The 16,703-nt window shown below is 34.1% G+C and overlaps 1 protein-coding gene across 4 annotated transcripts in view; it reads right to left on the reverse strand.

Annotated features, from left to right (window-relative positions):
• The window catches only part of AKAP6 (A-kinase anchoring protein 6), a 560,862-nt gene that overhangs the window by 344,851 nt on the left and 199,308 nt on the right, over positions 1-16,703 (reverse strand). For all 4 annotated transcript variants that reach the window (XM_031952248.1, XM_031952249.1, XM_031952250.1 and 1 more), the window contains exon 3: positions 10,616-10,867. In XM_031952248.1, coding sequence (XP_031808108.1) covers positions 10,616-10,867 — 252 coding nt within the window. The remainder of the gene's footprint in view (positions 1-10,615; positions 10,868-16,703) is intronic.

Here is a 16,703-nt window from a genome sequence, read left to right on the forward strand (position 1 = left end):
GCTGCACAAGAAAAAACAGATCAAAAAGGGTGGAAATGAGGAAAAAAAAAAACAAAAAAGCAAACAATAACAAAAAAATGAAAATATTATGTTGTGATCTATACTCAATCTCCATAGTCCTTTCTTTGGGTGTGGATGTCTCTCTCTCCATCACAAGACCATTGGAACTGGCCTGAATCATCTCACAGTTGAAAAGAGTTACATCCATCAGAATTGAACATCACATAATCTTCTTGTTGCTGTGTACAATGTTCTCTTGGTTCTACTCACATCACTTATCATCAGTTCATGTAAATCTATCTAATCCTCTCTGAAACCATCCTCCTTATTGTTTCTTACAGAATAATAATATTCCATAACATTAATATACCATAACTTATTCAGCAATTCTCCAACTGATAGACATCCACTCAGTTTCCTGTTCCTTGCTGCTACAAACATTTTTGCACATGCGAGTTAAGGAATGACAATAAAATAATAACATTCCTTTGTCACTTATATTATATCTATCCTTGACTATGGAGATTCTGACAAATAAACATATTCTCTGAATATAACCTTTAATAGCAGTATCACAGTATAACATTATGTATCTTCTATAGGGGGTCAATCAGTTTTCATAACTAATCAAAAAGAAAAAGACCAGGGGAATTTTATACTTAATTCAGGTCTACTTCTAAGACAAATGTATTTTATAAGGAAGTCAGATACCAGCAATTGTAGCAATAGTCAACTCTATAAAATAAAAACAAACACAAAAAATATACAGGAATTTTAAAACAAGTAATATTGTGAAATGGCAGCTAGTTGGTGAATAGAGCATTGGTGTTGGAATCAAGAAGATCTGAACACAAATCCAGCCTCAGAAATTTCCTAGTTATATGATCTTTTGTCACTTTGCCATTTTATTTAAAAAAAAAGGCATAGTATGGTTTAGAGGGTCATGAAGAGTTAGACATGACTGAACAATATTGTCAAGTCCCCAAACTTCCAAATGAGCCATCTTCCAAAAGTAGATTTATAAATTTCTTTTATGATAAAGTGGTTTTGTGGAAAGCTCACTGGATTTAGAGACAAAAATTCTAGGTGTGAATCCTCAGCTATGCAACTTAAATTACCTTTTTATCTGTGATTATATATCTTCTGGGCCTCTCTGTATTCACCTATAAAATGATCAAGTTGGGCCAAATGATGTTGAGGTCCTTGCCAGGTCTAAATGTAGTGATTTTCAGAACTTCAAGCATATTTTCCCATAGAAATAAGACTTAAAATGACATTTAGGTATGGATGTTTGTACTCAAAATAGCTGAAATATGGCATTGCAATGAGAAATTCTAATCATCTGTCTGAGAGACAATGGAATTATGCAGGAAACAAAAATTTTGGGACAACAGTCAATGTGGGAATGTATTTTGCCATACTACGCATATTCGTTATGAGGCTTTTATTTTTTTCTTTTTAAAATTATTTACAGAGTGGACATGGGTTTTTTCAACAATGAAGAGATTCAAGGCAATTCCAATAGACTTGTGATAAAAGGTGCCATTCACATCCAGAGAGAGATTATGGGAGACTGAATGTGGATCAAAACATAGCATTTTCACCTTTTGTGGTTGGTTGTTTGCTTGTTTTTTTCTCTCTTATTTTTTTCCCTTTTTGATATTATTTTTCTTGGACAGCATGATTAATATGGAAATATTCTTAGAAGAACTGCATATGTTTAACCTATATGGGATTGCTTGCTGTCTTGGATAAGGGGGAGGAGGGAGACAGGAAGAAAAAAATGAAACACAAAGTTTTGCAAAAGTGAATGCTGAAAACTCTGCATGTATTTGGAAGAATAAAATACTATAAAATAATAAAATTAAATAATTAATTGAGGGGAGAGGAGAGATTAAAACATATTAAGTAAAATAAAAATTTAAAAATATATGTTTAGCATAAAAGTAAATGATATTTGTCATAAATATATGACATATGTCAAAAATATGATAACTATATGTAGTCAGTGGGTCACAAGAGCTAGAAAGGATCTCAAGTTCAATCCCCTGATTTTACATATGAGGAATATGAGATATAAGAGGTCTGTATACTTTCCAGGAATATGCATAGATAATAAGGTTGTAGCATGCATTGTTAGAGCTAGCTCAGTTTTGGAGAGGCTCTGAAAGAAACTGTGGGAAAGAAGAAGTATTAGTCTGCCTACCAAATAGAAGGTCTACAGAACCTTTGTGCTTAACTCATTGTTGCATATCTGTGAAACATTATAACATTATATACAAGTTATACTTGTATATAATACATTATAATAAGTAACTGAATGCTTCCATTTGAATTATCTTAGGAAGATTTTTGCCATTCACCTGACAAGGTAAGGTACCAGATACTGAGGTCCTTCCTCTAGCTGAACCACCAAGCATTCAAACTCTTGTGCAGAAAGTACATCCCCAACTGGCTGATCATGTTATTTGAAAGCCAGATATATATTTGCCTAAAAGACTATTTTATGGAGAATTAACACAAGACAAACATTCACATGGAGGTCAGAAGAAGCGACACAAGGACACTTTCAAGAACTCTTTGAAGAACTTTGGAATTGATTGTGAGACATGAAATATGGAGACATCTCCATTCCAAATGTATAGATGATTAGTGCCTGATCTATGGTAGAGTCTTCCAAGTCACAATCAGACACACTTTATCTTGACTCCATTATAATGATATCATTTTGGTCCTCTTCAAGTAGGAAGGACAACAACCAAATTCCAGAAGGAAGCTCTGAGCCATTTCTTTCTGATTCCACGTCAGCACTCTAAACATCCTATATTAAGAGAAATTGTACTCCATGATGCATTGATTAAAAAACAAATAAAATAGCCTGAGAAATACTTCTTCCCCTGCCTATGAAACAATAGAATCTTCCCATTTTTACAGCCACCAATAATGGTCTACAGAGAGAAGAGACTATAGCAGTTTTTGCCCACCATTCACACATATCTCTAAGCAACACTGGTGAGCAATTCCATGGCTCAATAAATACTTCTTTAATCTCCCATGAAAATCCCCTCCCATTATGCCCCTCATGGCATAAGTCAAATATTTGTATGTACCAAAGTTTGTAACTCAGAAGAAGCAAGCCCTCCACTTTTGCAGGAAAGTCAGATCAGGTGTATATTTTCTTTTCAGTGTTCAAGAATGATCATCAGAAGCATTCATCTAGTTTTCACCGAGGAAATAATAAAAGAAAGGTCTCTGAGTTTCCTAGAGCAGATGAGTAATGAGTTCCATCCCTCCATTCTTAAAAAAAAAAGTCACTTTAAAATGTTAATAAATACCTAGTCTTCAAACCTCCTTCTTGATAAGCCTCCAGGTTAGCTGCCTACTGTTTGCAAGAAGTAGAGTCCCAAGTGGATAGGGAGATAAGAGAGTATGGTTTTTATTGCCTTTTTTATTGTAGAAAATATAGAATTTAATTGTGCTCAGCCACCAGCACTGTCAGAGCAGCCAAGCAATATCTCAATCCAAAATATGCCTCCTCATAATATATTATACAGCAGCTATTTTGATGAAGGTTATATTTTACAGAGAAGGATAATTTATTCATTTTATTATAGACTTCAATCTTCACATAGATATTAAGGGAAACCTTTTCTTCTAGCTAGAAGCAAGAAATTCTGGTTGCTTCCTAACTCATTATTAAGCCACTGAAGTTCTATTTTCAAACCCCTTCCCGGATCCTTTTTTTTTTTTTAAACTGAATTTTGTTAGCAAGTGAACATGAAGGTGAAGCACTATTATTGGGGATTTTACAAAGCTTCCCCTCAGACCTGCATAATACTTTATCAGTGCCTACACATTGTTACTTCTATGTCAAGTTTCATACTGCCCTAAATTAAGTTCTCTTCTGGTTTCCTCCCATATCTTGCTCCATTCTTTATATATTTTTCTTCCAAAATAGGATCCAAAAACCTAGCAAATGCTTAGGTCAAGATCATCATGCTAGCTTTATACTGGAGAAAATTCCATTGTTTAAAGCAATAGTGTAACAAAAAACAGAAATTCAATGCAATGTCATTCAATCCAAAAATCAAATAATAAACAAGCATGAATTAAGTGCCAACTAGGTGCCAGAAATTCTGCTAGGCTTTGGAGATACAACAGCAAAAAAATATACAATCCTTATCCTCAGTGATCTTACATTCTATGAGAGGAGACATGTATTTAAATAAGCACAAATAAAAGAAATATGAGGTAAGGTTTTTGAGGGGCAGAACTAGCATTTGGGGAAATAAAAAAATATTTCATATAGAAGTTCTTATTAGAGAAGAGTTTTGAAGAAAATAAGGCATTCTAGAGTGGGAGGTGGGGTGTAGGAGCTCAGGTGGTAATAAATTCTGAGTATAGTGAAAAGACCTAACTATCAACAGTCATTTATAAATAGGCAAGGAGCTAGAAACTGAGTGGATGCCCATCACTTGGGGAATGGCTGAATAAGTTATGAAAACGTATATGATGGTAACGGAATATAAGAAATATATTTTATATATATATATATATATATATGGAATCCAAGAAAAATGTTCTATAAGAAATGATGAGCAGGATGATTTCAGAAAAGCCTGGAAAGACTTACATGAATTAAAGCTAAGTGAAGTGAGCAGAAGAGAACATTGCATACAGTAACAAGATTATATGATGATCAACTGTGATGGACTTGGCTCTTTTCTATAATGAGTCATTCAAGGCAATTCCAAAAGACTTATGATAGGAAGTGCTATCTAGATCCAGAGAGAAATAACTATGAAGATTGAATGTGGATCAAAAAATGGTATTTTCATCTTTTTTATTGATGTTGTTGCTTCTTTCCTGGTTGTTCTTTTCTTTCTTGTACTTTCCCCCTGATCTGACTTTTTTTTAAACACAGCATGATGAGTATGGAACTGACATGACTTTTTAAAAAAATTAGCAAATTCTTTTCAGTTATCTCCTCCCCCTCCCCCATGATAATGCAGTAATTCTTATGGGGCAAATTTATACCTTTTGATTTTGTCATTAGTGATAGTAAGTACTGTGATATCATGTAAATATTTATATTTAATAATAATGGTTCTTTGTTAAATCTCTAAAGCCATTTTTGAGATGGAAACCCAAACCAAAGGACATTCCTGACTCCATCTGCTTTCCCTAATTAATATTGAGACAAGTCTCTCAATTTGTCTGAGCTTTTATTTCTTCATCTGTAATGTGGGGATTAAAAATACTTCATTTGTTTACTTCAAATTGATATTAGGGTTTGGAGCTATAGTACCCAGTTTGCCCCCCCTTTTTTCAATCAAGTTCTTCTCCAAATCCTCCCCTTCACATGACCAACTTTCAAATACTTGAATAGCTCTCATCTCTCAATTCTCCTTAAGATTTCTTCTCTTTTTTGGGGGTTAAACTTCCTAGCTCCTTCTAATGAACCTTAGGGCATAAATTGAAACCCCTTCAATCATTTTAGTTGCTTTTCTTTGGATACTCTCTAGCTTATCAATATTTTTAAAATATGGTACTCAAAATAAACACAATATTCCAGTTGAATTTTGAAAAGAGTAGAATATCATCTCACTCTTTCTGAATCTTATCCCTCTCACAATGTACCCAAAAACTGAATTCACTTTTTTTTTTACTGCTACATCATAATACTGACTTATGTGGGGATAATAATTAATGCCTCATTCACCTCACAGAATTCTTAGCATAACAAATTTCAAGTTAGAAAAAGATCCAGTCTCATCTCCTTCATTTTATCAGCAAGTGAATTCAGGTCCTAAGAAATTGAATGACTTTGCTCAGGATTTCATGGATCTCAAGTAGCATAACTGGGATTTGACCCTAGAGCCCTGATTCCAAAATCAGTACAATTTCTGCTGGTCAGGCTGCCTCCAAATTGTGAGGAATGATTGTATTTAGCTTATCGACTAAGATAAAGTGCTTGTAAACTACAAAGCACTATATAAGCAAAGGATTTAATTCAGAACCAGTCTGAATCTTTATATAGGGACATGCAATAAATGAACCCCTCTTTTTTTGTTTATTTCATGTTAGTATATCTAAACTTTACCTTAGTGACCTAAAATAACTAACTCATTGGTTTTAGAAATCAGAACTGGGAGAAATGGGTAAAAATGATAAAAGGGATAATTTAGATCTGATACCAGGAAGAGCTGTCTTAACAATCTGATAGGATCCCACAGTGGAATAGGCTGCCTCAGAAGATGGCACCATTGTAGCAGAGATTCTTTTCTGAAAGGGCTAAATGGCTACTGAAATTCTTTCATTTCTGAATTTCTGTGGTTTTATGAAATGAACATGGATTTCATGGAGGATTCCCTTTTGGGTTTCTAGACTTCATGGAACCAGTATAATATGATCTATGAATAGGAGATATAGTAGTCTTCCCCATCAATTAAAAGTTCGCCTTCTTTTTGGATTCTAAGTAAGACATTGTCCATGAACCGACAGCTCAGGTCAGCATATCTCTGTTTCTTGCCATAAGCCATAGTCATAGATAATCTGGGGTCATCTTTACACAATGATGTTGAGAAGCAGGACTTTTGTGGACAAATATTCTGTAATTGCATCACTTAAACCTATAGACAATTAAAACTAACTAGAAAATACTGTTACAAGCTTTAACGGAACTGTGATCTCAACAGGATGGATCATTTCTCCAGTGATGTAGATAACCTATACATAATTACCTACAAGCTCCCTTAAATTTCAGACTATATATAAATTATGGAGACTATCTAAGGCCAATAAAGGTGGTGGATTAATCCCGTAGGATAAAAATAACAGGCAATTCAAATGCACATTGGTACTTCTGAGATAATAAGTGAATAAGATCACATGATAAGTAGATTATAGAAAATGAATGGGGCAGCTGGATGGCACAGTGGATGGAGCACCAGCCCTGTAGTCAGGAGGACTTCACATATTTAACCCTTATTAGCTATGTGAATCTGGGCCAATCACATAATCCCAAATGCCTTGCAAAAATAAATAAATAAGAAAAAAAATTTGGAATAGCACATTTTTATAGGATAAACATAAAAATAACTATATATATATATATATATATATATTATGCTTTGGGTATTATAAAATGTTTTCCATACATGTCATTTGAGCCTTACAATAACCTTATGAGATAAGTACTATTATTATTCCCATTTTATGGATAAGAAAGCTAAGGCCCAGATAGGTTAAGTAATTTGTCCAGGGACACACAGCCAGTAAATGCCCGAAGCAAGATTAAAACTTGGGTCTCCCTGACTTCATAACTATCACTCTATTCATCACAATAGATGGGATACGGAATTACTTCATCATTCTGACTCTTCCCCTCACCATAGAACTTCAAAGTATCAAATTCGGAAATGATAGAGGAATGATTTCATGAGTCTTCCCCAATCATAACTACTCACAATGACCTCTTTCTCATCTAAACTGATCATTGTACCACCCAGTTATATATTGCTGTGCATTTATTGTTATAGTTTCATAAATTTTATCTCCTTAACTAGAATGAGAAACTTCTTGAAGACAGAAAATATGTTTTCTGTACCTTTTTAGACCACATAATGCCTAGCACAGAGCTAAGGAAAATAGTAAATACTCAGGATATTTGTTGAATAATAAAATGAATGAATACTTCAAGAAAATAGAAGTATTACGGTCTGTAAACAAAGAATCAATAAATATTTGTAACTTTTGAGTCATAAATCACAAAGCCATACATAATTATTAATTGGCTCAAATGGAATACTTGGAGCTTCCCAGAGAGAAAAGCATTTTGTGGAAGAAATATTTGAGTTTATATAATATTAACATTTCAGTAGTGTTGTTGAACTCATAGATGAAAGAATGACTGCTGGAAAGAAGTCCTAATTACAGTTCACATTTTATATTTAATCATGCTGGTCTATATTAATTTTAAAATGTTACTACTGTCAGTAGAATGCATTTACTTCTAATACACAATGACCATCTTCCATTTGAAAGGGTTTTTAAAGTGTTTGTCTGTCAGTTATAGACTTGATATCACAGTAGAGAAAATAATTTTTAAAAAATTATGCACATTTTTTGGCAGGGAGATGATATAAATCTATCATTTTAGGCCCCAAATATATAATTTAATGTAACAAGAAAAGTGTTTTGGTTAACTAAACAAAAGAACTTTGATGTTCTAATACAATCCACATATGCCTAAAAAATGTATTCTTTCTTTTTCTGGAATGCTCAGATCCTACATTCCAAACTAAATCATGCATGTTAACTATTCTTGTTTGACAGCATGTTTTATTCCATTTCCTCTTTCATTTGTCTGTAAATCTTTGCCAGCTGAATTTATTTAGACTTGGTTGAATATTTCATCCCAATTTCCTCCCGTATTTCCCTTAATTTTTGGGTGATGACAGGTATGAGTGACTTAGAGTAAATAGAAGACAAAGAACCCAAGGAGCTATACTTTGTCTTCTATTAATCATTTATTCAGTGATCTGCACTACTTAAGAGTCTACTTATGGTTTTCTACACCAATGTAGGACAGATAAGGTAGAGATAATACAAAAACAAAGGAGAAAGCATAATAACAAAGACAATTATAAGTTGATAAAGATTCATGTGAGATGCACAATTACATGTACATGCACACACATAAATGATACACATATGTACAATATACATATGTATATGCATATATATTCACATTCAAACAGGCTTACTTTATAATCAGTTTACTATTGTACTCCATTCTCATTAACTTTTTCATGTTCTTCAGTTGACTTTTCATGCCTTTGTAAGGGCTTTTCTTGGCAAAGATAATAAAATGGATGCCATTTCCTTTTCCAGATCATTTTTACAGATGAGAAATCTACTCATTACTTGTATAATCTGGGGCAATACTTAAGCTCTCTTACTTTATCCCTCTGGGCCTCAACTTTCTCACTTCCTAAATGAGGGGTTTGGAATTTTTGACATTTGCAGTCCCTTTCATGAGATAATTCACATATTTAAATATGGAGATAGGTCCAAGGATCTTCACCATTTAAGAGCAATCAAATTTAGAACTAGATTCATATTCTAAGCTTCCCATATTTATAGATCAATGTTTGAGACTTTATCCTAATAAAGTGAACCGGTACCTGTGGAAGACATGTAGGTATCCAACACGCTTAGTTGCCAAATATACATATAAAAGCATATATGCACACACACACACACACACACACACACACACACACACACATATATACATACACACACAACACACACAGCTGTTAAGTATCTTTTGGGCTATGCCTTTTTCCACAAAGCAACCAAAACAATAATTGATTGAATTTTATGTTAATATAGAACTTTGGTACTAATTTGGAGGATGCAGTAAACAAACAAAACACAAATACATCACTTTTTCACCTTTCTATTTTGTAGAATGGGGAAATTAAAATTTTTAAAGTTTATAAGGAATTTCATCTCTAAAATCACCAAACTCTTTTCCTACTTTTCCATGGAAAAATTAAGATTAAAAAGTTCTAATAATTAATTTATTTTTCATCATTTTTCTAAATTTCATCTGTCGCTGAGATTGAAATTCTCTCCACTAAGGGAGATTGCCAAATTGTCTATAACTTATAGTCTTAGAAAGTCACCAAATTCTTTCCCACCTTTTCTTTTTGTGGTATGGGAAAATTAAAATAATAAAGTTTATAAGGAATTTAAGGCAGCTAAGTGGTACAGTTGGTAGAGCATTGGGCTTGAAACTAGAACATGCATCTTTGTGAGTTAAAATCTGTGTATGACTTTCTCACAATCATAGAGTTAATGTGTATCACAAACAGGATGTTAAAACAGGTTATTTTAACTTCATGTTCAGGTCCGCAATCCAATAATATCCCAGACTACCTTTCTGATGTCTATACTACCCCTAAAATCACCATACTCTTTCCCTACCTTTCCATTTAGAAGAATGGGGGAATTAATATTCAAAAAGTTTGTAAAAGGAATTTCACTCCTAAAATCACTATACTCTTTTCCTACTTTTTCATTTTGCAGAATAGAGAAATTAAGATTTTAAAAAGTTTATAAGGAATTTCACCCCTAAAATCACTGAATCCTTTCTCTACCTTTCCCATTTTGTAGAATAGGAAAATTAAGACTTAAAAATTTTATAAGGAATTTAGGGCAAACAAGTGGTTTTACAGTAAATAAAATGCTGGTCTTGGAATTGGAAGACTCATCTTCCTGAGTTCAAATTTAACCACAGATACTATGTGATGACCTTGGACAAGTCACTTAACCCTATTTGCCTCAGTTTCCTCATCTGTAATATGAGCTGGAGATGTAAATGGCAAACCACACTAGTTATCTTCGCCAAGAAAATACCAAATGGGGTCACAAAGAATTGAAGATAACCAAAATGATTCAGCAATAGTAACATAAGGGGTTTGTCCAAAGTTACATATAATAATTAACTGAAGAAAAATGTCTCTTTCATGGCCCTAAATATTAAAACTCTTCCCAACAGGAAAGCTTTAAAGAATGCTTCTCCCTATGAAAAAGCTATACATACCTCAGTTGTCTCTTCAGAGAAAGCCTGCAAAATATCAGTCTGCCTGGTGTAGTTCCCATTTGCGTCCTGTAATCCCTGTAGAATTCGTTCTCTCAGAACCAGAACTGAGACCCGCAGCTGGTGCCAGAGGAGCTGTACTGTGTGGATATCAACTATCACATTGACAGAGTAGGATAGAAGCTTCAGGGAAAACTCAGTTTCTAGGAGAGCATGGATTTGTTCGACGTGATCAGATATGTCTTCACATATGTCCTGTAAAAAGAAAGACACAGAGAGAAAGAAATAGAGAGAGACAGAAAAACAGAGAGAGACAGAGAGAAAGAGAGATAGTAAGAAAGAGACACAGAGAGAGAGACAGAGATACACACACACAAAGAGAGAGAGAGAAAGTCAGAGAGAGAAACAGAGAGAGAGAGAGAGAGAGAGAGAGAGAGAGAGAGAGAGAGAATAATTTTAGTTCAATGGATAAGTTATAAGAAGATAGTCACTCTTCATCTGATACCACCTTTCAAGACTTAAGTCAACCCAGGTCTCAGGTTATTGAAGATCTAGTATTTGGCCATTTGCTACTTGGTTAGAATACATATTTGCAGTTCATACTGCTGGATCTGTGCCCTCATCAGGCATGCAGGTAAATGGATATTTTCCTTAAACCGCAAAAGCCTTGCAAGCTATTGTTTCTTATGGGCAAAATAAAAGGTCAGCTGAGGAGAAGGACTTACTCTGTGAATACCTTTGCTGTTTTCTCTCCATTGCTTGGACATTCAGCAAGAAAGTCAGTAATTGTACTGTATGTCCACCATGTTTGCTGTGGGGTAGCTAAACTGGATCATCATCCAAAGACCTTTTTGCTATCAGAAAGTCAATTGGGAATGACTTAACTCACCTATAAAAGATTTGCCACACTGTCTCTCACAGAAGTACTTCTGAAAAATTAGATTTATGGAAGGTAGCTAAACTTCTAAGCAAGATTTGCAAGATGAATTATGATTTTTAAAGCAATGAAATTTTCTACAAAAGCACTCAGGAGTGGCAGAAGAACTGGGAAATGCCATTCTAAAAATGTTGCTGTAGGGAGATTGAATTTTTTGCATATAACCAGCATCACATTTTCAATCAGTGTCTGCCCAAGAGCATAATAAATTTAAATTTAAATGTACCCCTCTCCATCCTAATAGATATAGTCAGGTCTATCAAATTTCCACAGTACTAATATGGGCCAGTGACATCAATTATTCAATTTGTCAAGGTAGTTAGTTTAAAGTTTAGTTTTGTGTGTGTGTGCATGTGTGCATGTGTGTGCATATGTGTACTTGGAGGGAGGAGTCTGGAAAAATTTGTGATTTCATTAAATGTGAGAAACTCTCAATATGGAAATTCCATTTCTGTGTTTTGAAAATAACGTCTCTCATTGTACTTCCACTTTACTTTTATCACTTAGAATCTCTTTTCCTTCAAAACTTAATTCAAGTTTTGGCATCTTCTCTATCATGCCTTGCCAATCAATTCCCCCTGCTCTTTGTAGGTCTCCTTATCAATTACCTTGTGTAATTATTTTGTATATATTTACATATTCACATGTCTCCCCCTGTAGAATGTCAGCTTTCTGAGAATAATAGCTGTTTGATTTTTGTCTCTATATTCCCAATAACTAGCATATATTAGACGCTCAATAAATGATTGATTGAAATTTTATGGAGCTATCTGGGATAGTGATAGATGGTTACATTTGATCTTAAGATTTTCTTAATTCCAAGTCTAGCCCTTTATCCACTTTTCCAAGCTTCTGTTGATAGATAAAAAACTGTGACTTGAAAACATTCCCAGGAGAAAAATCCCTTTTTTAGATGGGTATTATACATAAGAGGCACTTAATAATGTTTTAAATCTAATTGAAATGCTTCCAGGATAAAAGAAAAGGAATTTTTTTTTACCTTTTTTTTGATATTTGAAGCCTGACTTGATTGACTTTACCATCACAAATAACAAAGTAGTTCTCTCCACCCAGCCAGAGAACCGTATTAGATTCCAAATTAAAATTCCATTACTAATGATATCACCCTAGAATAAAATATAAATATTACCTAATAGTTGGAAAAAAATAAGGGAAAACTATAAATTCTGGGGGGAAACCCTATGAAAAATGCCTGAGACATTAATAAATAACTATATTATACTTTCAATTCATACTCCAAAATTGGTTCCTGAGAAGAAATAATAATTGTTTAAAACTGCAATATTAAAGCACGTTAACAAATTTGATGAAATAGTTTTGGAAACTCCTTAGAGGGAATTTGAGAAGTTAGCGTATGAGTTGTTCTGATCTAAAGAAAATGGTCTAATTAAAATGTAAATGCTCTTTTCTCCAATCTCAGAGAATAGCTTTCAATGATTTTGGAGAGAAAAATGAAATAAACACATCATCAATTCTAAAGTGTTACAAATAGACTTGACTTCATAATCCAGCAGTTCCTATCCCTTGTTTTATAGATGAAGACATTAAGACCCAAAGAAGTTTAAAATACCTTGCTGCTATATTTCACACACTACTTTAATTGTGGCAGAACCAGGTCTAGAACTGAGGCTTTCTTGATAACAATTCTAATATGTAACAAAATCAAAACATACACATCAGTAATCCTGTCTGAGGGCAAGAAAGCCAGCAGGTCTGGATCAGAGTGTTTGGAGACAAATAATCCATACTAAAAAGGTAGGTTGGACTCAGATTATGAAAAGGGTTTAAAAGCTAAACAGATGAATCTGTGTTTTATTGAAGTGATAAGGTGCCACCGTACTACTAGCTGAGCAGCTGGATGGCACAGTGGATAGAGCACTGGGCATGGAATCAGAAATACTCATCTTCCTGAGTTCAAATTCAGTTTCAAACACTTCCTAGCTAATAATTCTAGGCAAATCATTTAATCTTGTTTGCCTCCATTTCCTCATCTGTAAAGTGAGTTGGACAAGGAAATGACAAACCACTGCAGTATTACTGTTTCCAAGAAAACCCCCAAAAGGGGAAGGGACGGTAGAGTCACTAAGAATATGTATGATGCAACTGAAAAACAACTAAAAACTAAGCATGATCTTAGGGGCAGCTAGGAGGCACAGTGGATAGAGCACCAGCCCCCGAAGTTAGGAGGACCTGAGATCAAATCTACCTTCAGGTACTTAATACTTCCCAGGTGTGTGACCCTGGGCAAGTCACTTAACCCCAATTGCTTCAGGGGAAAAAAAAAAAAAGAATGATCTTGACCTTTTTTTATATCCTTAGCATTCTGCTTACTACATAAAAATGTGTTGATTGATTGTTTGATATAGAAAAAAAGAATTAGATAAGTTAGTGGGCATCTAAATGGAATAATAAAATTGACACAGAGAATCTAGGAGAGGATTTTTAAGATTTTTCCTGGACTTCATCATGTTTAGAAACTGTTCATTATGCAAGATGCGATCAACAAAGAAAATGACTTCTCCTTAGCCCTACTCACTCTCTCCTCTCCTCTCATCCCTCCCTCCTTCTCCCTCTCCCTCTTCCTCTCTCCCCCTCTCCCCCTCTCTCCCCCTCTACCTCTCCCCCTCTGACTTTCTCCCCCTCTCCCTCTTTCCCCCTCTCCCTCACACACACATTGTTGCAGGAGATGGAAAAGAGACAACTGGGAGCATCTCCTTCATCGTCCTCCACTTAAGGATGGGACCCTAGGGATTCTTCCCCATCATTTCCTATCCAGATACTTTCCTGGACTTCATTATCTCTATAAACTTATCATTCTGAAAGATGAAATCAACTCTTTTCCCCCCCATGTGATCTGGACTCCTGTTCTTCAGGACTTCATTGGATCATAATTGGAGTCTGTTTTGAATTCATTTCTAGTTCTATTACCACGTTTCTTGGCCTAATTTTCTCTTATTCATTCCTTTATAGAATCATAATTAGAAGGGACATTATTTGTCATCTAACCCAAAAAAATTATTTTACAGAAAAGTCAAGTGATTAGCATAAATATAGCATATATATGCTATATGTATATATATATATGTATGTATATTTACATATATAATATAGCCAATGAGTGAGAAATAAGAATACTCTAGCTGATCTAAAAACAAGATCCAATCCAGTTCTGTTTTTTTCTAGTTATTTTTGCATGTCCTTATAGATCTCACTTAATATTAAAGGTTCCTCTGAAAGCACAGTAATAAGTGATGTCATAAGGACTTCTTAGTGCCAAAAGAATGTCAAAAAAGGGATAGATCATTAAATGATGAAATGGTGAAGTTCCATAAAATTAATATTTGTTTGTATTGTTTGCTCATTTATTAACAAACATTTGTATTTGTATTACCTATATTTTGGAAAATAGTGATAAAGCAACAATATGTGAGGTATGATGGAATACATAATAATGAACTACCTATTTGTCATGAATTTCACATTGTGTTTACAATATTGAAGCACACAGATAAGGGGCTAAGCTACTATAGGCTTGTATTGAAAACATCTCTCTGCAGATTTACATTAAAAAAAATTCTTCCTTATTACTCCACTTACATTTTCATCAAGTTCAGTCCACCAGTTTGGCTGCTGATGTAAAGGATAACATCACAGAAATGTAAGAACTTAAAAAGAGATGGGTTTATAATGTCACATGAACAAGAAATAAATCAGTACACAGCCTATGTGTTTCACCTATGTGCAGACAAGAGATTTAGAGCAAGCATTCTTTATTTGGGGCGGGGGTAGTATTGGACCCATTGGGCAATCTGGTAAAGCTAAATTTCTAAAAATAATGTTTTTTAAATGAATAAAATAAAATATATAGAAATACAAAGGAAACCAATCACACTGAAATATAACTTTTGAAATTGTTTAAAAACAACAACAACAACAAGGTGCAGACCACAGTTTAAGAACTTCTGATCTGCAGGGAGAGAGATTTGTAGGAGAACATGGGTCAAGGCAGAAGAGAATGAGAAAGTATATCTGGTCTCTGATCTGGAGAAAATGATGACATTCAAAAGTCATAGATTTCTCAAAAGATTGAAAAGCCATTTGAAGACATTGAAAACTTTGTCATCTGCAAGCTTAGGGAGAAAAATTCTCATTTTTGGATTCTAATATAAGTAGGATTTGGGAAACAAATGTAAAAAGAAGCCTAATGAAGGATTTCCAATTTCTCATTAATTTCTGAATTATAAACATGCAGTTTTAAAGGGGCAGCACAACCAAAACCTTTATCAGGCATGTTGTATTCAAATGCAATTATTACTTATGACTCCTTGCTCAATGAAACATAATATATTTAAGAAAAGAGTGTATGCTTTCAGAATGGTACTAGTGACTACATTGTCCTCAGATTATTATGAACTCAACATCTCTATTTTCTAAGAAATTACAAGTCACAATTTGTAAGGGCATAAAACTAATAAAATTATAATAATCAGTTTCAATTTTATGACTTTGGTGCTATTATCTTGCAAGTATAAAAGAAAATGAGGCTATGCAGAGACTATCTCAGAATGAACTAAAGAAAATGGCATAAAAATGCCACTTCACTGTTATGTAAGGCTCCCCCCCACCATAACTTCCAAGGTATCCAGGAATGACTAGAATGACTTCAGATCTTTTTTAAATTGCACACACACAGACACACAGACACACACACACACACACACACACATCATAAACTGTACTGAAGCATCTTGAGAGCTGAACTTTTTATAGAAAAAACATTACATAGGCCAACTTGCCAAATGTCCATATCACTCAAGTTTCAGACACCTTCTGAGGCTCCCATGAACAGCTGCTTTAGTCTGTCAGGGAGGCAAGGGTGTCTCCATGGTTACTAAAATAGTCCAGTTACAAACATTGATGGGAACCAAGGCTGGATACAAATATACTGTACAGGGGCCTGTCTAGATTTTGTTTATTTGTTTAGGTTGTAGTAGTGATTGTTATGTGTGTGTTTCATATTGAAAATTGAAGTTTAAAAATAGGAATGTACATGTTTGTATGCATGTGTGTGTTTACATTCTGGTGAGATATGTATATATGTATATGACATGTGTGTATATGTATATATACATA

Source organism: Sarcophilus harrisii, chromosome 2 (genome assembly GCF_902635505.1).
Source record: "Sarcophilus harrisii chromosome 2, mSarHar1.11, whole genome shotgun sequence".
NCBI lineage: Eukaryota > Metazoa > Chordata > Mammalia > Dasyuromorphia > Dasyuridae > Sarcophilus > Sarcophilus harrisii.